The sequence below is a fragment of the Vigna unguiculata genome, chromosome 2, assembly GCF_037176805.1.
Source record: "Vigna unguiculata cultivar grain cowpea cultivar isolate G323 ecotype 2 chromosome 2, ASM3717680v1, whole genome shotgun sequence".
NCBI classification, from domain to species: domain Eukaryota; kingdom Viridiplantae; phylum Streptophyta; class Magnoliopsida; order Fabales; family Fabaceae; genus Vigna; species Vigna unguiculata.
Genome location: NC_140793.1, coordinates 31,810,145 through 31,832,336, shown reverse-complemented (window position 1 = coordinate 31,832,336; position 22,192 = coordinate 31,810,145). Strand labels below are relative to the sequence as shown.

The window sequence follows — 22,192 nt, the reverse complement described above, 5'->3', positions numbered from 1 at the left end:
GTATCATCCAACTAATTAAACATTTATCCGTACTGTCTTACAAAAACAAAATTAACTACTTTATATTTTAGTGACGCATTAAAAAAAATCAGAAAAATATTTTAAAAAGTGAAATATTTATTATCGCTGTTATGCAACCCCGGTATACATTTATGTATTGAATAGTCTAAAATATAAAATTGAACATAAAACCCTACCATACCTGGAAGTGGATATAAATAACCGAGAGCGGAGGCAGTGAGAAGAAAGTAGCAAGATCCCGGTACCGTTCGATCTTTCATCCAACGGGGCGGGGCAGAAGTTGGATCGGATCTTCTTCTTATATTACATGCATTCGTCTCTCTGATTTGGTTTTTCATACCCTCACATCACACCACACTCTCATCTGCGCAATCCCATGGGGGACTTCAACAACAACAACAACAACGATGCCTTCATGCGCAACCAAAACGCCGCCGTTCAGGCCCGCACCAAAGCCCAGAACCGTTCCAACGTCCTTCAGCTCAAACTGGTCTCTTCCTCCTCAATCTTCTCTTCCAATTTCTCTTTTCTCAATACCAATTTTCGATTCGTGACCTTAGCTAGGGTTTGTTATGCTTATCTAATTCCCGTGTTTTTGTTATGTATCGGAGATTCAGATTGGACAGAGTCATCCGACTGGTCTCACAGCGAACCTGCTGAAGCTCTTCGAGCCCAGGCCTCCCTTGGAATACAAACCGCCGCCGGAGAAACGGAAATGTCCACCGTTGACAGGTTTTGTAAACGCTTCCGTTTGCGTTGGTTCTATTTTTGTGTTTTGTTCATATTAATTGATATGTTTCTCTTACACTTTTCAAGGGATGGCACAATTTGTGACCAAATTTGCTGAGCCTGGGGATCCAGAATACGCTCCACCTGTTCCAGAAACCGAAACTCCTGTACTGTTTCGTTCATTTTCGTTTCTGATAAGTGGTTTATGTGTGCATGTTTTATTTACTTTGTGCAAGCGTTTGATTATTGTTGAAGCTTATTATTTTGATTGGGAAGCTTCGCTTCTACTCTGAAATTGAAGAAGGCAGTGTGAAGGTTGAGCCTTCTTCTGAATGGTGTCTGTGATTAGTCTATTGCTTCACCGAGAGCTTGAGATGGAAAATTTCCATGATGATTATTTTGTAACAAATGTTAATGTGGAGTGCTGGGACAGATTTAATTGAGTGTTAAGAGTGCATGGTTTGAATAAATTCGATCCATTCGTTGCTTATGATGTATGGTTTAGGTTTTAAATGCATGGTTACTTTGTGGAGTAATCATTTTATATTTCCTTGCCTTCTTGATCTTTTCTGTGTGGTAAATTTGTGTGGTTTGTGGTAGTGTTTTGAAAAATCATTCTAGACTAGGTGTTAGACGGCAGAAAAATTATTTTAGATCATGGTTTTGATCCATTTTGCTGGTGTAGGCACAAAAAAGAGCCAGAATACACAAGCTAAGACTAGAAAAGGGAGCTGCAAAGGCTGCTGAAGAGCTTGAGAAATGTGATTAGTCTCTTATTGTGAATATGTTAATATGTCTTTATTTATGTTCTCTGGATGTCATTCTTATATTGGCTGCTTTGCAGATGATCCACATAATGATCCAAATGTGTCTGGAGATCCATACAAGACATTGTTTGTGGCTAAACTTGTAAGTTGGATTTTCTAATGTAGTATTGGTTTTCCACTTTAGCAGCATATGTATAACTTATTGTTGCTATCTTCAAACAGAGTTACGAGACCACTGAAAGCAGAATCAAAAGGGAGTTTGAGTCATATGGTCCAATCAAACGGGTAGGTATTTTGAATATCCCCAAGGGTATTTGGTAAGAGCTCATTCATAGTTTCTTAGTTATCTTCTGTTTTCATAAGTTATGTATATTTTACCAACCTTCAAAATGTCTTTATCAATTACATAATTCTAAATGTATATCTATATATACCTTGAACAACAAAATTCAAGCTATTTTTATAATATTTTTTAAAATTGGACATGCATATTGATTAATCTTGTTGTTGACCAGCTATTAATTTCAAGGTATGATTATATGGAGAATGTGATTTTGTACTGTGTACATCAGTAAACCAGTTGGTTATCATTGCTAACTTGATTGTTGAACTGTATAGCTTGTCACGATGCTAATCAATCATGCATAACTATTATCCTGTTCTGTCCAAAGATTTTAGGATACAAATTACGCATTTTCCTCATTAAATTTATCATCAATGATGGTGAGTGACTTTGCAATGGTAACAACTGTATTTTAGTGGCACCACTAATTACCATAGAATGGATTTCCTGTATTGGTTTCTTTTATTAGTTTCGACTTAGTTCCTCTGTTAATTTATGTGGATCTAGAGATCTTCTTAGGGTATGGGTCTATCTAGGAATTATGCTAGCAGTAGGTATAGTATCTAAAAATACATCCATGGTAAGGGTGTGGACTTCTTATTCTGCAAATGGTAAATTGTTCTAAAATTTCAACCAATCTGGACTCAAGTTCAAGTGCTTCCATCTGCTGTTAACTGAACATTTAGTTGAGCAGAGCAGTGATGTCCCCCGTTCCTTTTGGCCTTTGTTTTCAAGCAAGAAAAGGAGACTGACTTCTGTTATTTTCTGCACTGGGTAAAATACATTGGGAGTATCACATTCTTTTCCTCTTCTGTTTAATTTCTTAGCTAGTATGTTTTTGATGTTGCTAAACTTTATTCTTGGCCGAGGCTAGAGTATCTATCAAAAACAAATCAGCAATTGAGAAGATGTCATGGTATTTTCTATATTACCTATAGTTGTTTTTTATTTTAAAAATAATATCCCTGGTAAGGGGAACTAGTCACCAACTGGTTAATTGGCCCCAAATACATCAGTTTTTCTGCAACTATTGCTGGTGGTGATTCATCTCTCGATGGGAGCTGTGTGATTTAAAGGTGAGCACGGCTAATTAGGCACAGTGCCTGTCTGCCGTGCCATTTAAGAATATACCATTAGTCCTTTTTTTGGTAGTAATGTCAATTCTGAAGTGAGGGAGTGTTGTTTATTATATTTTCTTTGCAGCTGAAGTCCAAAATTTTCTTTTCTGACTGGTCTTTTTTCAATTTTCTTATGGTATAGGTTCGATTAGTTGCTGACAAAGAGACTAATAAGCCCAAGGGTTATGCTTTCATTGAGTTTCTGCATACAAGAGACATGAAAGGTTGACAAAGATTAGTTAATATGTTCATTTTAATATGGCTTTAAATTCACATCCGTGATTCATTTTGCAGCTGCTTACAAACAGGCTGATGGTAGGAAAATTGATGGTAGAAGGGTGCTCGTTGATGTTGAGCGTGGGAGGACTGTTCCAAATTGGAGACCTCGCCGCCTGGGTGGTGGGCTTGGTACTACTAGAGTTGGGGGTGAAGAGGTTAATCAACGGCATTCTGGGAGGTTGATCAGTCTAACTTCAATCCTTTTAGTAATTGGCACTGTTATCATTGTCTTTTTCAAATAACCTGCACTAGGGTAACTGACAGAAATTAAACTTCTATTGACTGTTGTTTCTTTGTTGAACGGGTTATGTACTGTTGATAATTTGTTATGTGCTTTGTTTTTCCGTTGAAGGGAAAATGACTTCATTTCAATTTTCAGGGAGCAACAACAATCCCGTTCTGAAGAACCAAGAGCGCGAGAGGACCGACATGGTGATAGGTAAGGAACATCAAATGATTTCCATACAAACAATTGTTTCATACTTGAGAATGTTATGTTGTTTTCCTGCATTAACTGATGTTCGTAAATTCTGAACTTTTAAATTATGTTCTTTCATAGTATATTTCGCAAGTCACTTATTTTAATTACTGTTGGCTGAGATCATTTAGGGACAGGGAAATATCACGTGAAAAAGGTAGGGATAGAGATAGAGATCGGGAGCGATCACGGGAGCATTCTCATGAAAGGGTCAGGGATCGTGATTATAGAGAGGATAGACACCACAGAGACAGAGACAGGACAAGAGACAGGGATAGGGATAGAGATAGAGATCGTGGACGTGATCGAGATAGGGCAAGGGATCGTGACAGGGATAGGGACCGTGATCGACACCGTGAAAGGGATAGAGATTATGATGTCGGGGACACTGATCGGCGTTCACGTGATAGGGAGTCTGAATATGATCGTGTGGAATCTAAACATGAGAGGGACCAACATGGAGAAAGGAACCGTGACTATGAGCCTGAGGATGATCGTGGTAGGCATAGCCAGTATGAGCATGGACGTCGACATGCTGACCCTGATCATGACCCTGAGCAGTATGACTACCATCATGGAGATGACCGTGGTGATCATTACAATCAGTACCATGACCATGATAGGATGGAAGATGACTACCATGTAGGACGTGCAACATCTGAATCACATGAAAAGGAGAAAAGTCATGGTACAGACCGTGAATATCGTCGCTCAGAGAGATCTCATTCCCGGGAGTATGATTACTAGGAATTGGGCACCGTATATGTCGACTTTATTGGTAATATTCATCATTTGGCTATGTTTACTTCTGATCTTGCTGTCCACTCCTGGTCCCTGGTAATTGTTGTGTGATCATTGCGCCATAAAAAGGACACAGTAGCCGCTGCTATCCATATTTGAAAACTTGAATACTGCATCTTTCGAGTCGTTTGCTTCTGTTTGTGAACGTGGACTTGGACATCTAGTGTTGGTATTTTGTTTTGAGCTTTGTGTTGTTTTCTTCTGACATTTTATGAAATCAACATAGGATTTTCTGGTTCATTTTTTATTGGAAACAATTTGTGCGGCTTCCAAGTTTTCTGTGGACTTGGACATCAAATGTTGTTATCTATCTTTGGATTTGTGTTGTTTTCTTCTGACATTTTTGGGAAGTGAAACACAGGATTTTCTGTTTTTTTTTAGGAAACAATTTTTCGGCTTCCAAGTTTCCTTTGGTCACTTATAAATGATTGGAGCTTATGTATACAATACAGAGTTCCAACATTATTGGTCCGTTTTCTTATAGATTTTTCTTACGTTGGATGCCAAATAATTGGTTTATCTCAATACACTACTTATTATGTGAGAGGACTTTCCATGAGTATTTGAGGTTCATCGTTTGATTCGGTTTATTCTTAAAACCGAACCAAATGATTTTATTGGAGTTGACAGTTAGCTACTTTGATTTCATTTGAATTTGGAAAGCTAACGCCGCGGAAATGAATACATTTTGTATGTTTCTTCTTGCAGTTTCTGAGGAGAATTGTTATGAGTGCACCGCTAACTGTGAACTTTATTTTTCATCGAGGGGAAGTGTATGTTAGGAATGAAACAGCTCAAGCAAGTAAGCTGCGGCAATACAATAGAGACCTAAAGCTTGAGCTGCCTTGAATTACGTGAGAATCGAAGGAAACTAAAAAGTTTACTTTTACTTTATTTGAACTGAACTAATAAACAATTTGGACAAATTAAACTGAATTCGAATCCACTTTATTGCTAGTTCGAACCAAACTGCCTTCACTTTACTGCAGAATATAGCAAAATTTTCAGATCTTTGTAGTCACTGCGAATTGTGCATAATCCTACATAAATTGTTCAGACCTTTAGAGGCACTGTGCAAATGGTTCTGATAGAAGAGTTTCCACAAAACATTTAATTGCCCTAACCGATGCATGTTTAGATCTTTCGAGTCGGATGCGTTCAAAGCAAAAGCTCCAAAAAGCTCCAAACGTTTTAAATGTTCGTGTATTCACTCTTTTTTTTTATTACTTTGCTGCTGCAGCAAATTTACATCACCAGCAATACTTCTATGAAAGCAGGTGTTAAAGACTGAACCAATAAAATACTTCAGTTCAATGTTTATTAAAAATAATTCAGTTTTTTAAATTTAATTCAGTTCAGTTGTTGAATATCAATTCAACTTGTCTTTTATTATGGAGTAGTAGGGGCTAGGGGCTGAGTCACTGTTCAATGTCCAAATTAAGGAATTAATGTAATGAAGACAAGCGTCACCAAGGTTTGATTAACATTTCTTTTCATCCCATAATATAAGGTTCTTTTAATTTTTTTTTTTGTTTTATTGTTTTAGTTCCACTTTTTTTCTTAGTTTTTACCATTGACTTTCTTCATTAACTCCTACTGCCATCACATACTGCACTAAAATTATCAAATCGTTTTTTTTTTATGTTAAAAAAATGACATGTGAGAATATTACTTCAGATATTAAAGCAAAAATGAAAAAATTATTTACAGTAAAAAACAACAAAAGATAATATTTACGAGTTAATGATATACAACTTTAGGTTAAAAAGAACATACATAAATGTTACACAAATTTTATTCATAATTATTGAATAACATCAATATATTTATAATGACGTTAATTTTTTATTTAAAAATTGTTAAAAAAAATATTATTGGTATCATTAATTAATTTTTACATCTTATTTACATAGATAATTTTATTAGGGTGGAAAATTCTCAGTAATAAACTAAATGTACTTTTTCTTTTATTGTTTGTAATTATTAGTCTATTTTTAGTTGTTAATACAGAAGTAGGGGATAAATCGATTTAAGAAACTTATTAACAAATTAGACTAGACAAAAAAAAAATCAAACCGTAAAATTTTGTGTGAATAAAAATAACAAGTGTTACAAATATAAGATATAAAAAAGAAATAAAAGGTATAAGATACATTCAAATAGAACTTATCTGTTATTAAAACTCTGCAGCTTCTAAAAAATGAAAATACATAATATGGAATTATTATTTCCTTCTGCTCTTTGAAAAATAAATAAGTTACTTGTTGCAAAATAGTTAGCCAGCTATTAACAATGTTCCTAAACCAACACACATATATTAAAATAAAATAAGAATTAAGATATCTTTTTAGTTCCTAATAATATTATAAGTTGACAAGTTTACTTTATAAAAAAAAAAGACCAAAACTAAATATTAAAATAAAATTAAAGCCAAAATGAGACTAGATATGATAATCACAGAGTGTTGGATTGAAGGAGAGATATTTTATAAAAAATGTAATTGGTTTAGAAAACTAGCAAGAAGAAATAGATGAATTAAAATATTATTTTTATCCCCTTTTCAACATCATCAAGGAATTAGAAGGAGAAGGAGAAAAATTTTAATTTTTAAAAAACTAAAATAAGTGAAGATTTTATACTTATTTATCTAAAAAAAAATCAAATTATACCCTTTTTCTTTTTGTTACCATCCTTGGGTTGGGAGGGGTGTACGGTAGCTTGGGATGCTTCTCCCCATTACTCAATTATATCCAATTTTTTCATACAATCATCTTAACATTAAAATCACTATTTTGTGACTACCATTCTCTACTTTTAAATCACCAATCATATTTCATAACAAAATTGTGTACTTCATCTTCAATTTTTGTTATCTTCTTTTCAAATAATAATAAAAAAAAACACATCTCACCTCTTTCTTGTACTATTTAATGGTCGCCAACAAATAAAGAACAAATGTAGAAAAAACTTTTTAATGATTTAACGTTTTCTTTTCAAAAAAGACTTAGTTATTGTTGTCACATGAAGCTTCCTAAAACGGGTAGGTTTGTTTGTTTTCCTTACAAGGTTTGTAGATTTTGTTATCTTTTTTGAGTGTTATATTATCTATGAGGTTTTGTATTCTATTTTGGGTTAAATATGTTTTTCTCCCTCAAGTTTTAGTGAAATCTGAAATTAGTTATTCTTCAAAAATTTTGACCAATTTAGTCATTTATCTTTAGAATTTGGAATTAGTTATTATTCGAAATTTTTGACCAATTTAGTCATTCATCTTTAGAGATATGTGAATTTAGTCTTTCTAACAATATTTTATTAAGTTTATTGAATATTTCAAACGCGTTTTATGATAATATGTGATTTAACATTGAAGCGAAAATGTGTCAAACGGTATAAACAATTCAAATACTATCATGAAAAACTTCATATAAACTTAACAAAATTTGGTTAAAATAACTAAATTCACGCATTTATAAAAATGAAGGACTAAATTGATTAAAAGTTTGAAGATGAACTAATTCTAAATTTTACTAAAACTTGAGGAACCAAAAACATATTTAATTCTTCTATTTTCATTATTCATACCACCATTTTGCGCTCTTTTTTAATAAGTAGCATTTTTCTAGACAAGAGGAAAAAACCAATAAATATAACTTAAACTTCAAATATACATTAACACAATCTCTTTAATTTGGTACTTATTTGTAAAGTTCTTATCATATACTACACCATGATTTTTTATAGAATAACTCAAACTAAAATAAAATTGCGACTATCAAAAACTACTACACTTGAGTAGTCGCAATATTTTGGCACTTATCAACTTTTTTATGTTCCTCTTTGTTAATATTATGAAATGTATAGAAAAATATTGTTTTACGCCAAAATAACCATATGAGAATATATTATAGAAATAAAAGAGTTATAAAAGAAATAAATGTTAGTATTTTAAATAAAAAAAAAAGAAAGTGAAAAATAGTAAGTATCAAATGTATATAAAAATTTTTGGACGTTAATATCATTGTTCAAATGTATAACTATTATGTAATGGATATTAAAAATATAGAAGTATTAGATGGAAGCGAAAGGACAACATACAATTTAAATTATCCATTTTTGTTTCACTCTTTTTCATCATTCCAAAATATTTTAAGAAATCGAAATATAAAGCATAAAAAAACAATTAATATGAATGGTTCTTTCATGAAGCTTCCTCCGGAACGATTGGCTTGTTATTGACGTTAGATATTGTGAAGGTACTAATTTAATTTGTTTTTTAAGTGGTGAATCTACTGTTTCAATTTTCGTGTTCTTTACATTGCCATAATCTCCTGACATTAAAAAAAGGTAACTTTAATTTTCAATATTGCAGAATTGATAAAACGTCAAAATATAAAAACAAATTATAATCTAATTATTATCCCTGACTCTTTCTGCACTAATATCTTTTAACATATTTTAAAAGATTTCTAGCGAAATAATCGGTGTCCCACAACAGTGTAATAACACGAGCACGATTTGTACGAACCAAAACCACCCAAATTGTTCATAATGCATTTCAATAACGATAAAAATTTTGCTTTTGGTTGGAGTTTCGTCTTGTAGTACCTTTAAATTAGTATTGTCATTTTATATGAACCTTCCTTCCGATTGTGATAAAAAATAATAACAAAAGACACTTAATTACTACAAATTTTTGTCTTTTGAATGACCATACAATTTTAAGAAAATAAAACGCACTATAGAGGAATCTTCTACTATTATAGATTCTATACGCAACAAATAGAGTTTTGGAAACTGGTATGAAAGCAATAACATGTAAAAAACCAAAATTAAGCACCTCTAACTAAGATTTTTCTTTAATGAAATTAAAAAAAAAATTTACCAAAGTGGCTGAAGATATTTATATATATATATATAATTATATAAACACAAGATGGTGGTACACTCTTCAATTTTCACAATTTCCTTCCTCAGCTATAGTTGTTGAAGCAAAGGGAGAAAAAACTAAGGAACATAGTTTATTCTAACCTTGAATACATGGCTACATTAGTGAAAAGCAAAACTTGTTCGATTGTTGCAGCAACATGGCTTGTCTTATGTATTCTTACTATGATCTGCAGTGTCAGTTTAGCAGATAGAATGTTGAAAGAAAAAGAAACAGGAAATGATGGTAAGAAAGAGAGACAAGGAGTTCTGAAAGCCATTGCAAATTTCTTGTGGGAAGATGGAAAGTCTTCCTACGAACCTGTTTGGCCGGTGAGTTCATCAAACACATAGATACATACATAATGAGCAACATATGTAGCATACATTATAAAGCATAGTACTTTGTTTTTTGTTTTTCCTTGCAATGTTGTGTTTCTACAATCTGAAATGTGCATGCATTGTGCTGGTGGTGGTAGAGCAGAACATGAAATTTGGTTGGAGAATTATAGTAGGATCCATCATTGGATTTTCGGGAGCTGCATTGGGAAGCGTTGGAGGGGTAGGAGGTGGAGGAATTTTTGTTCCTATGCTCGCTTTGATCATTGGCTTTGATCCCAAGTCTTCAACGGCCATTTCTAAGTGTTAGTATCTATAATCTAGTTTGGTTAATTTCAAAATTAGGTTTTTGGATTGTTCATGTCACAGCTTTGATTTCATAACCTCAGGTATGATAATGGGTGCATCAATATCAACTGTGTACTACAATCTGAGGCTCAGACACCCAACACTGGACATGCCCCTCATAGACTATGACCTGGCTTTGATCTTTCAGCCTATGCTGATGTTAGGAATAAGCATTGGTGTTATATGCAATGTCATGTTTGCTGATTGGATGGTCACAGTTTTGCTTATCATCTTATTCGTAGGTAATAACTATAGAGCAACATTCTTAACATTTGTCTGTTTATTTATGTTTTATGCATGTGTGATTATTTATATTTTTCTTGGTTGCTAATGCTAATGCTAATTTGGAAATAATCGGTATCAGCCACATCATCAAAAGCTACATACAAAGGCATAGATACATGGAAAAAGGAAACAATTGCAAAGAAGGTAAACTCGCCTTATTATACTTCCTGAAAATTTTGAAGTTGAGTCTCACCCCTTCAAAATAATTGTATGAATAATACGTTACTTAACTTTCAGGAAGCATCCAAACTGCTGCAACAAGCAGAACCAGAACCTGGTGGTAAGCACCTATAAACCTGATTATGATATTTAGGTTAAAAATCCTATTCACATTTGCTAAAAATAGAAAGTAGAGTACTATATAAAGATAAAGACCCATAAACTTATTGTCTTAAAATTTTGGGTTACAAATGATATCAATGTCTTATGTGATTAAGTTCAAGTGTTATTGATGTTGCGTCTTTCCTGTGAAAACTTTTTGTAAATCTAACAATTCATAAGAAAAAACCCTTCAGCAAGTATGTGTGGAAGATGATTTCAAATCTCTTCGACATTCACTGTTGTAACTTGTAAACCTTTTATTACAGATGACTACAAGTCAATACCAAGTGGTCCAACTGATTCACTGTTCGAGGAGGTAATCTCAAGGTTTTTTCAAGTCATTTCCACTGTGTTCGATTCATGATTCATCTAACTTTATTCACTGGACCAAATTTTCACGTGCACATGCAGGCTCCTTTACTAAAAAACATATATTGGAAAGAACTATCACTCCTAGTATATGTCTGGGTGGCCTTTTTCATTGTTCAGATTGTTAAGGTAATCAAACTTTTTATTACACACGGTTTAATTTTCTGATTCCTTAATCAAAAACATGCTGCATATGAGTTTCACTGTTTAATATTTACTAATTTGTGTCTAGTAAATGCATTTCTGTGCAGGAATACAGCAAGCCCTGCTCCATCCAGTTCTGGGTTGTTAATTTCTTGCAGGTAAGATATCTTCTGTTACATATTTGGATACTGCACATCAGATGAGTTTCTGCAGTATAAAATCATTTGGTTTTATGGTTATAAGAATCTGTGAATAAGACAAATGAAACAAATTGGGTTAAAAGGCACAAATGAAACTAGATTACAATAAACACTGATTGCTTAATGCTAACGTTAATAAAAAAATTGTAACATATAGCATGCATAACCGTTCTTCCCAAAGACCTACTTAGAAGCACAGTATCAAATTAGTTATCAACCATCAAACAACAAATCTTAGCTTTTTGCTGTGTAACTTTCTGCAAAATAATAAATACCATGACACGACAAAAACTAAGTGATGTTTGATTTGCCCATTCAAGGTTCCTATTGCGATCTCTGTTACACTTTTTGAAGCCATAGGCTTGTACAAAGGAACTAGAGTGATTGCATCAAAGGGAAAGGAAATTACCCATTGGAAGATTCATCAGATCTGTCTCTACTGTTCCACTGGAATAATGGCTGGTATGGTTGGAGGATTGCTTGGTCTAGGAGGTGGATTCATTTTGGGACCATTGTTTCTGGAATTGGGAATTCCTCCTCAGGTACCCTCTTCACCATTCTTAAGAATCTCCCAAGAACAATCACAACTAAAACACAACTTCGATTATTGAAGATTTATTCTTTCTATTGCAGGTAGCAAGTGCCACATCAACTTTTGCTATGGTTTTTTCATCCTCCATGTCAGTGGTGCAATACTACTTGTTGGATCGTTTCCCAGTACCGTATGGTAAATCGCAGTAAAAGAAAAAATTTGCTATAAAAATGTGTACTGAAGCAATTAATAATTTTATTAATTTAACTTCTCTGCTTCAGCTTCCTACTTTGCTCTGGTTGCAACCTTAGCTGCTTTCACTGGTCAGCATGTGGTGAGAAAGGTAATTGTAGTTCTTGGGCGAGCATCCATTATCATCTTCATACTAGCACTGACCATTTTCATCAGCGCACTAAGTTTAGGTACTTTCTGTGATTTTAATTTGAATACATAGATTTTTGTTTCACCAATGCGTTTGTTCTAAATTTTAATGCCCATTTCCCGTGTTATGTATATGTATCACAGGTGGAGTGGGAATTGAGAACATAATTGAGAAGATAGAAAAACACGAGTATATGGGCTTTGAAGATCTCTGTGCGTCTTATTAGAGTTCCTAACATTATTCAAACGGTCCATTTAATTCGAGCAACGAGAAGATTGTGTTTTGTATCTTATTTTCCTTTATCTCAATGTTGATGTCAAGCATTTCACTTTGGTTTCTGAAAAATCATGTGCCACGAAAACAAAGCACTGGGATATATATTCTCTGATCATTTAGACAGCACATCTGACATATCATGGGCTATGAATGATGAAAATAAAATTTTGGCTTTGCTATTTTATTGGTTTGTGCCTTTGATGAAAGTGAACACGTGTAATCCACCCAGATTTGTCTACGTTAAATATTGAACGACATCGATTCACATTTGATTGTTTTAATAAACCCAAGATTGAAGCTAGACCGATAATGATTTCGTAACGATACGAATCTAACTCTCACTTTAACTTCACATCGATTAAAAACAGAAAGATTGTATAAAAATAAAGACCCATAAATTTATTATTTTAAAAAATTTGATGAAAAATAGTGTCAATATTTTATGTGGTTGAACTTAAGTCTCATTCGTATTTATCTTTTCAATAAAACTTTCTCTATAGACCTAATACAAGTAGTATTAGAGCCAAATGATATAAATTTAAACCAATATAAAAAATTATATGTCACATGTTTTAATAAAAAAAATATAATAAATAATTAAATAATAATTAATTTTATGTATGTATGTATATTATCAAGCATTTTTTATTTTTTAAATAAAAAGTTTAATAATAAACAAAATGCTTTTAACTGTCAATTTCAAATATTTTTTGTACTATTAGTTTATTTATTTGGCCAAATAAAACAAATAACTCATTTTCATGTATCTCGTTTAAAAATTAATTCATCCTCAGGTAAATTTAAGAATCCATTATGGTCGAAATTTGAGATTAAGAAAATGAGAGTTTGTAAATTCTACATGTTAAGATTCTCAAACTAACTCGCTGAAGTGTACAGATGGTAGTGTGCTTTTGTGTTGTATAGTAATTTTGTTTATCATTCAAATGAAAACAGTATAAGTATTAATCAATGCACTTGTTTTATTAGGTTATAGTTTTGTTCGATTAAACTAAATTTTGAAGTTTTTCATAGATTTACTTGTTTTCAATTGAGTTTCAATTTTTTTTATATTTTTTTAATAATTTAATATTTGTCGTTTAATGTCTTTATTAATTGACTACATTAATGTTATTTTATCTTGTCATCTTTTGAGTTTTTACATTGAGTTAAAATCAAATTTTAAATTGTAAGATTTTACGATTGAATTGAAATAATTTTTTTTTTCAAATCACAAACATAATCACAAAATAGTTGCTATATTCAAAATAAAAAAAAATTGTGTTATATTTTTTTTGTTTTAAATTCTATTACACCACTTATTCACCTTCTTAATTAAATAAATTAAATTCAAATAAAACTTAAACTTAATTAAAATTTAATACAATTAAAAACATACACGTATCATCATCCAATTAAAAATTAATGTAATTAAAACTCACCTTTTTTCTAATCTAATTACAATTTAATGTAATTACAAAATTTCCGACACCATCAATTAAAAATTAATGCAATTAAAATACATTTTTTTACCCATATTCTTTCTTGGTGAATAGGTTTTTAAATTAAAATAAAATTCAAACTAAATTAAAAAATTAAAGATATTTTTTTGCCACACCATTCACTTCTTAATTGACTTAGTTTCAATTAGAATAAAACCTAACCAAGATCGATGAATAAATGAGATTTTAATTAAAATAAAATTCAAACCCAAATAAAAATTAAGTTTTTTTTTCTACTCCACCTTGAATTAAAACAAAAACTCAATTAAGACGATCCTAACTTGCATCTCTTCTCATCTCCTAACTTGCATCTGGCTATGTGAAGGTTAATCTCTTTATCCAAATCCAATTAAATTTAAAATTTAAGAATTGAATTTCAAAAACTTCACCTGATGAAATTAGAAAACTACATTCAGATGCTTTAAATATTAACAAATGAATTGGTTTCATTTTAATAATTTATATCATGATAAAAAATAAGTATGACATAATTTCAATTTTAACCATCTTACCATCACTTATTTAAAAAGTGTAAGATTTTGTTGTAAATATAAAATAATATTATCAAAGTAAAAAATATTAAAATTTATTAAAAACTTAATTAAATTATTCTTTTATTAGACCGTATTATTCCTTGATCTATATCAAATTTCACGAGAAAGACGACAATTATATGTAATATACGAATTTGACCATTAATTACTTTCCCGAAAAATTGAATTCGAAAATGGAAGAGGAGGCTACGAACCACCAAAACGTTGCCAACTACAGCACGCGTCACCTCTTTTCACGGAATTTGGGAACCAACACACCGCTGGTTAGCACTTCCTACAACATGGGCCACTCTCAATAAATGACCATACTCTTTTCTAGCCTTATAGGTTTTCCACACACAGTGGGTTTTCACGGTAAATATCGCCAAAACCAGGGTGCAATATGTATGTTCCATTTTCCCGCCCAATTCCATGCGCCATCAATAACACTCTCAAAATATAAATAAAAATTAAAAAAAATCTCCTCTCTCTTTAATTGGTTGTTGCTTTGTTACACACCGGTCTTTTGTTCTTCCACTTCTGAGAATCTCAAGTATTCCCTTTCATATTTCTCGTTTGCTCCCTCCATTTCTTCACCGTTTTCTCTGCCAGGTATCGTATCGCAACTACGCCGTTCTTTCTGTTATTTACTCCACTGTTCGTGTTTTTATTCGGTGATCGTACTCTGCGATTTTAGGGTTTGAAATGGAGACCAAAGACAAAATGAATAATGAAGAACTTTCTGTGGAGTCTCCAACTTCGGTTCTCGAAGATGAGGTCTGTTATCTGCTCTCTCTCTCTCTCTCTCTTTCACTCTCATTTCTCCAAGTAAATCATTTTCGTGTAGAGCACTAACCTGAAGAGTGAACATTGAAGAAGACCGTTGTTTTCTTATGTGCTCTCTCTCTCTCTCTCACTCTCTCATTTCTCCCACGCCGTCGCATTGGCACAGAATGTGATTTGTTATGGAAGCTTTGTTTGTATATTATCTTTTTTTTATTAACTATAACGCGCATTTTATATTATTAGCTTTATTTGAACGGTTATCTTTTTTTTTTTTTTATGAAATCATGTTTGGCGTATACGTGGTGTTAAAACTTATTCCGCTTTTGTTCTTGTTCAGGTTATAGAGGATTGTTTTGTTTTTGTTTTTTAATGAACTGTGACTCGCATCATGTTATGTTAGCTTCAATCGAACGGTTATTTTAATCGAGTTAGTGTTTATCGTCGTTTGGTGTTACAAAATTGTTTTAGAACTTTGTCTTTTTTGTTATGCTGATAGAGGTTTATGTTGTTTGTGCTATATTTATTTTTAATTTGGTATAAATTGGTTTTCGATTGGTATTTGATTTTTGTTCCTATTTTATATTTTAAATGCAAAGGATGTTTGTGCCCCCAAAGATGAACTTAAATTGGAGGAAGAGTTAATTGCTGATGTCATAGACGATGGCTCGTCTCTTGTATCGAAAACCATGGCGGAGGAGGAAGTGAAGTTACTTAATGCTAGGATAAAGGAAGAGGAGATGCAGTGCGAGGAGGCACCTGACCTCAACGACACACAGTTTAACAAATTGGATGAGCTTTTGACTCAGACCAAACTGTACTCTGAATTTTTGCTGGAGAAAATGGATGACATCGCACTTGTACTATTCCCCTCTCTCTTATGCTCTTTTTCTGGGATAACTTTTAATGCATGCTGGTTTGAAGTTATTATTGCATTGTTCTTATTCTTTGAATATATGTTGCTAGAATGTGGGTGAACAAGTGAAAGAGGAAGAGGAAGAGAGCAAACCTTCTGCAAAGAGGGGCAGGGGATCGAAAAGAAAAGCTGCTTCCCAGTGCAATACTGTCAGTACATTGTTCTCTGTATCGAAACATTTTTTTCGTAAACTAGCATGCCACTGTATATCACCGGTTCTATACATGTAGGAGTTGTAAAAATGTCTTTAGTGAGATGTATAGTTTCATCAGATAGAGTTTGATAATTGGTTTAAAGTCACAAAACGCTATCATTTCTCTCCCTTCTCTATAAGCATAGTTTGATGAGCAAGTTTATTTTATTTTGTTAATATATTCTATTAATCTGCATTACTTGCATCCAGTTTGAGCTATTTTAACATTCGTATTTTCATATTTGTAATTAATTTAGAGGAGGGCTAAAAGGGCAGTTGCTGCCATGCTAACAAGATCTAAAGAAGGTGAGGGGACTATAGATATGAAAATGACTGAGGAAGAAAGAGTTCAGAAGGAGCAGAAAGAGCTCATGCCTTTACTGACAGGAGGAGAATTGAAGCCTTATCAACTGAAGGGTGTAAAGTGGTTGATTTCCTTGTGGCAAAATGGATTGAATGGAATTCTTGCTGATCAAATGGGTCTTGGAAAGACAATCCAAACGATTGGATTCCTCTCGCATCTAAAAGCGAAAGGTCTGGATGGGCCATACATGATAATTGCTCCTCTATCAACCCTCTCAAACTGGGTGAACGAGATTTCTAGGTAGAAAGAAAGTTATTATTGAAGATTTTGGCTACATAGTTATTATGCATGTTTTTTTTTAACTTTTTATTAATAGTTATTTTTTAACAAATGGAATAGGTTTGCACCATCACTTCCAACAATTATCTACCATGGTAACAAGAAGGAGAGAGATGAGATCCGAAAGAAATACATGCCTAGAACAATTGGCCCAAAATTTCCCATAGTCATAACTTCTTACGAGATTGCATTATATGATGCCAAGAAATATTTGAGGCATTACAGTTGGAAATATCTCGTTGTTGATGAGGTAAATAAATTCAGTTGAATGTGCAAAATGCTTTCTGTTTGTCCAATACTTTGGTTCAGCAATATTTTGATCAGAAGTCTGTATGTTTCTGTTGTTCTAACTAGATTTTCGGCCTTTGAAGGGACACAGGCTAAAAAATTCACAATGCAAATTAGTGAAGGAGCTGAAATACATAACTGTTGAAAACAAGATTCTTCTAACTGGAACTCCTCTTCAGAACAACTTGGCTGAACTATGGTCTCTATTGAACTTCATTTTGCCTGATATTTTTGCATCCCTTGAAGAGTTTGAGTCATGGTCAGTATTGTTTTCTTAATTGTTTGATGATGTGCCAGCACTGAATGGAGATAGTTTAAAATATAATGCTCTATAATTTTTATGTGCTTTTTTGGCCTAATGAAAACTTTTTAGATTCTGATTCGGTATATTGAATGTAATAATTTGATCCAATTCCTCTATACTTCAATAATTTTTCCTGTTTGATATATTGTTAGGAAGTTCGTGAACTTGTTTCAATCATTATTTGGATGTTTCCTCAACCGTGGTTTCCTTATCCCTTGAATCTGTTGTGACCTACCCCTACCCTGATTCGGCTCACCTGTACCAAATTTAAATATTAGTTGTTTTTACGTATATAAAGTCTTATTTTTTCAAACCAGCTGTTGCTTGTGTCTTTGTTATTATGTTGCTCTTTTCTATATGATAAATTGGTTTTATGTCACTTGACAATATTGGTTTTGGTTTGATGCGAATGAAAACACTACTTATGCATTTGTTTTACTTTCTTTTAATATAAACTAAATTCCTTGTAGGTTTAATCTGTCAGTGAAGGGCAATAATGAAGCAACCAGGGAAGAACTGGAAGAGAAACGAAGATTCCAAGTATTCACTCCGAACTTGCTATTGTGCTCTTTTTCATTCTAATAATATGAACTGTAACGCTACACGTGACATAATCACCTGCAGGTAGTAGCAAAGCTCCATGCTATTCTTCGACCCTTTCTTTTCCGTAGGATGAAGTCTGATGTTGAGATTATGTTGCCAAAGAAAAAAGAGATTATTCTCTATGCAAACATGACTGAGCATCAGAAGAATTTGCAGGATCATTTAGTTAATAAGACGTTGGGAAACTATTTAAAAGAGAAGATGTCAAGCGGTAAGTATGCTTCCAGTGTTTCCTGTCAAGCTATGTCTCTAAATTTAAAAAAGAATACTATATTTTATCTATATTACAATAATGAGGTCATTGGACGTATAACTACATGAGTCTGTCGTTTATCATGGGAAATATAGTTATTTCTGAGGATCAAATCCCTGTAATTATGAGATTGTTTTTAAATACGTAATCATATTTTAATAGGAAGGTACACCTATAATAAAGATTAAAAATATAGCAAAGAAATAATAAAAAAACATCCTAAAATACATAATGAGCACGGTTTTGACACTATAAAAACAAAGTTTTCTTTCATCTCCCTTTATTGTATTAATATAGATCTGTACTGCATTACTTTACTGCAGGACGCCCTCTTCCTGGAAGTTTGGTTCGTAATTTGGCTATTCAGCTTAGGAAAGTGTGTAACCATCCTGATCTTCTAGATTCAGCTTGTGATGATACATGTAAGTATCGTGCAATTGAGTGGATTAACTGATTTCACAATCTATTGTTCTTATCTAAGCTATGTTTTCTTGTTTGTACAGCTTTCTATCCTCCTGTAAATGAGATAGTTGAACAGTGTGGAAAATTCCATTTGCTTGATCGATTGGTGCAACGTTTATTTGCAAGGAATCACAAAGTATGCTTTACAGTGCTGTGTCTACATTTTCCCATTTCCTTGTTACTAAGTCTACTTATATGCAGTTGCTTTTGCTAATTGTTATCAGGTTCTTGTCTTCAGTCAGTGGACTAAAGTGTTAGATATAATGGATTATTATTTTAGTGAAAAAGGCTTTGAAGTTTGCAGGATTGATGGTTCTGTGAAACTGGATGAGAGGAAACGACAGGTTTGTACCACACTGCAGGAATAACACAACACAATATGATAATTCAATTTACTTTTCTGACATTTTCTGACAACACAATATGATACGTCTGTTCTGTCATTTTAATTAACGGTTTGGTTGTGCTTTTTTTAAGTGTTTTTCTTAATGAAAAGATGTTTAAAACTCTTATCATAAATATATTTTTGAAAAAAAATGGAAAATCTAATTAGAGAAGTATGCCCTTTTCTTGGAAGTTAGAAAAGAGTAGCTTCTGAACATAATGTCACTACCACGAAAGCACTGTTTTTCATAGATTACATGACAAGGGGATTGAAGATTTTTACATTTATCTGGCAACCATGATATATTAAATTTGTAGTGACAGCCTTTTGCTCTGTTTTTTTTAGTTGTTTCAATTTTTCCTATAAAAGTGAGCATTATTTGCAATTTCTATTTTAGTTACCATAATATTTTTAAATAAGCATTTGATCAAGAAGCTTGAAGCCTGTTTTAAACATGCGTTAAGCCTTGTTATGATTTGCAAGTATTGTTCCTAATCTCTAATCATTGATAACTCTTGTGGTCATGAACAGCTCCAGGACTTCAACGATGAAAATAGCAATTGCAGAGTTTTTCTTCTTTCTACCAGGGCTGGTGGATTGGGAATCAACCTCACTGCAGCTGATACTTGCATTCTTTATGACAGTGACTGGGTACTGTTTGACACATTCCTGTTCTGCGTTTTATCTATTTGTTTTTGTTTTACTGTTTTAACTTATAATACACATTTTTTTGAGTTTCAGAATCCTCAGATGGATTTACAGGCCATGGATAGGTGTCATAGAATTGGTCAAACAAAGCCTGTTCATGTGTACCGGCTGTCAACTGCTCAATCTATAGAGGTACTTCAATATTACATATCGGGCTCAGTCTCTAGTGTGACTTGTGGCTTGTTATAGAGATGGATATGACAGTCTATTTACAGGATCGCATGCTGAGAAGGGCTTTCAGCAAATTGAAGCTTGAACATGTAGTGATTGGGAAAGGACAGTTTCATCAAGAGCGTAAAGCTGTCAATACGGATGAGATAGAGGTTAGTATTTTAGCAACTGTTATCCAATGATTTTTTTTTTTAAATTTCTCCTATGTTTCATAAAAATATAAATGAATTTGCCGTCGATTGCGTGCCTTCGGTGTTTAAAGATTTTTGCTGCCAATATTTCCTTTACATGGCCAAAATTTTGTTTTATATTGACCAGATCATTAAATAATTAATTAGTCTTGTTCGTCTCATGTATTTGCTTTCCTGGTCAGTGGTATCCTCACCTGCTTACGGTGAATAGATTAGCTTAATCTAAAATTTACTGGAAGTTTTTCATTCTTTTATTGGATATATTTGTTTTTAGGCTTTCCTATACCTTTGTCTTAATCTGTTCTTTGTGCATTGTCGAACTTTAGGAAGAGGATGTTTTGGCATTGCTTCGTGACGATGAAACAGCTGAAGATAAAATGATACGAACAGATATTAGTGATGAAGACCTGGAGAAGGTCTTGGATCGCAGTGATCTTATCGTGAACAACAAAGGTGAAGCTCCATGCAGTTCCTTTCCTCTTAAAGGTCCAGGGTGGGAGGTGGTGATTCCAACTGCGAGTGGAGGTGTGCTCTCTACTCTCAACAGTTAGTTTGTCGTCACTATTCATTGGCCTCAGCAAAAAAAACTTGTTTTTTTGTGTTGTGATATATGGCATTTTGAGATGGTCGCATATATCACGGCGGTAACGCCCTGGAGGGTATTCACTTTTGTAGATACTTCTAACTGAACTATACGTTTAGAAATGAATACTCAACTTATCTTAGGTTTGTCTTGGAATTCATTTTAATTTGTTTATCAGCTGGAATTAATTTTAAAATGAAACTAGTGAATACACAAGGGTCATATGTATATTATATTAAAATATTAGTGTTTAAAATTGTGAAAGATAAATAATTCTGTACGTATAAAAGTTGGAAAGTAGTACGCAATAGTTACTTTTATCGATGAATATAGTTTTAGTTAAATAGATGATAAAATTGTATAAATGAGAATGAGTAGGATTTCTTGGGTTGCGTTGTGGGCTTTTTATTTTGGTGAAATGTGTCGATTTTTTTTTATTTATGGAAAACGAAGTATTAAATGAAAGAGTTCACCTTTAATTAAGGGGGGATTATACTGTGTTCAATGGGACGGGGGTCAGTTGTAAAAAATTCAACAAAATATCTTGAATTCTTTTATCTACTGTATTCTTTGGTATACTTAGCCCACTTCCATTCTTTTTATCACTATTAGTTCACCTGAAAAACACTAATAATTATATGCATGTAGAGATAAAAATATTATTATTTGACTGGAAAATTTATAATCAAGCATTATTGTGAAATGTATTTTCACCATTAATATACTCGTGAATCATAACTTGTCATTAAAATACACAAATTTTGGAGGTAATAACGATACTCTGAAGTCTGTTTGGAATAGAATTCAGAATCTTCATTAACGGTATTTTCATTGTAATTAAATATTGATAAATTGATTCACAAATTTATTAAAATTTATTGCTTTTTTTTTTCAAATTGATATATTAAAACCTTATATGTAATGTGTTTTTAAACCCTCCTTTTACTTCCTATAATATCTCGCAAAATGAAATGTGTTTTTAAACAAATGAAAATGGGACTCGATTAAAGATTTTCCTTTTG

At 32.7% G+C, this 22,192-nt stretch overlaps 3 protein-coding genes across 3 annotated transcripts; all 3 read left to right on the top strand.

Moving 5' to 3' along the window:
* Nucleotides 1-203: 203 nt before the first annotated feature.
* U1-70K (U1 small nuclear ribonucleoprotein-70K) lies at nucleotides 204-4,776 on the top strand. The gene is made up of 10 exons (XM_028052499.2): nucleotides 204-511; nucleotides 639-753; nucleotides 838-917; nucleotides 1,436-1,511; nucleotides 1,595-1,659; nucleotides 1,740-1,802; nucleotides 3,121-3,202; nucleotides 3,273-3,435; nucleotides 3,637-3,696; nucleotides 3,867-4,776. Exons 1-10 carry the CDS (start codon nucleotides 398-400, stop codon nucleotides 4,480-4,482), a joined length of 1,434 nt encoding a protein of 477 aa, XP_027908300.2. The 5' UTR covers nucleotides 204-397; the 3' UTR covers nucleotides 4,483-4,776.
* A 4,687-nt stretch (nucleotides 4,777-9,463) lies between these two features.
* Nucleotides 9,464-12,839, top strand: LOC114173214 (sulfite exporter TauE/SafE family protein 3-like). Its single transcript, XM_028057474.2, has 12 exons — nucleotides 9,464-9,792; nucleotides 9,944-10,103; nucleotides 10,188-10,388; nucleotides 10,511-10,575; nucleotides 10,669-10,711; nucleotides 11,019-11,068; nucleotides 11,164-11,250; nucleotides 11,373-11,423; nucleotides 11,786-12,007; nucleotides 12,099-12,192; nucleotides 12,279-12,419; nucleotides 12,523-12,839. Exons 1-12 carry the CDS (start codon nucleotides 9,574-9,576, stop codon nucleotides 12,603-12,605), a joined length of 1,416 nt encoding a protein of 471 aa, XP_027913275.2. The 5' UTR covers nucleotides 9,464-9,573; the 3' UTR covers nucleotides 12,606-12,839.
* A 2,306-nt stretch (nucleotides 12,840-15,145) lies between these two features.
* On the top strand, nucleotides 15,146-21,312 carry CHR1 (chromatin remodeling 1). Its single transcript, XM_028053499.2, has 16 exons — nucleotides 15,146-15,299; nucleotides 15,385-15,464; nucleotides 16,070-16,330; nucleotides 16,437-16,535; nucleotides 16,837-17,183; nucleotides 17,283-17,472; nucleotides 17,594-17,769; nucleotides 18,285-18,354; nucleotides 18,439-18,628; nucleotides 18,994-19,092; nucleotides 19,174-19,268; nucleotides 19,357-19,476; nucleotides 20,049-20,168; nucleotides 20,259-20,357; nucleotides 20,441-20,548; nucleotides 20,914-21,312. Exons 2-16 carry the CDS (start codon nucleotides 15,393-15,395, stop codon nucleotides 21,136-21,138), a joined length of 2,271 nt encoding a protein of 756 aa, XP_027909300.2. The 5' UTR covers nucleotides 15,146-15,299; nucleotides 15,385-15,392; the 3' UTR covers nucleotides 21,139-21,312.
* The last annotated feature ends 880 nt before the right edge of the window (nucleotides 21,313-22,192 follow it).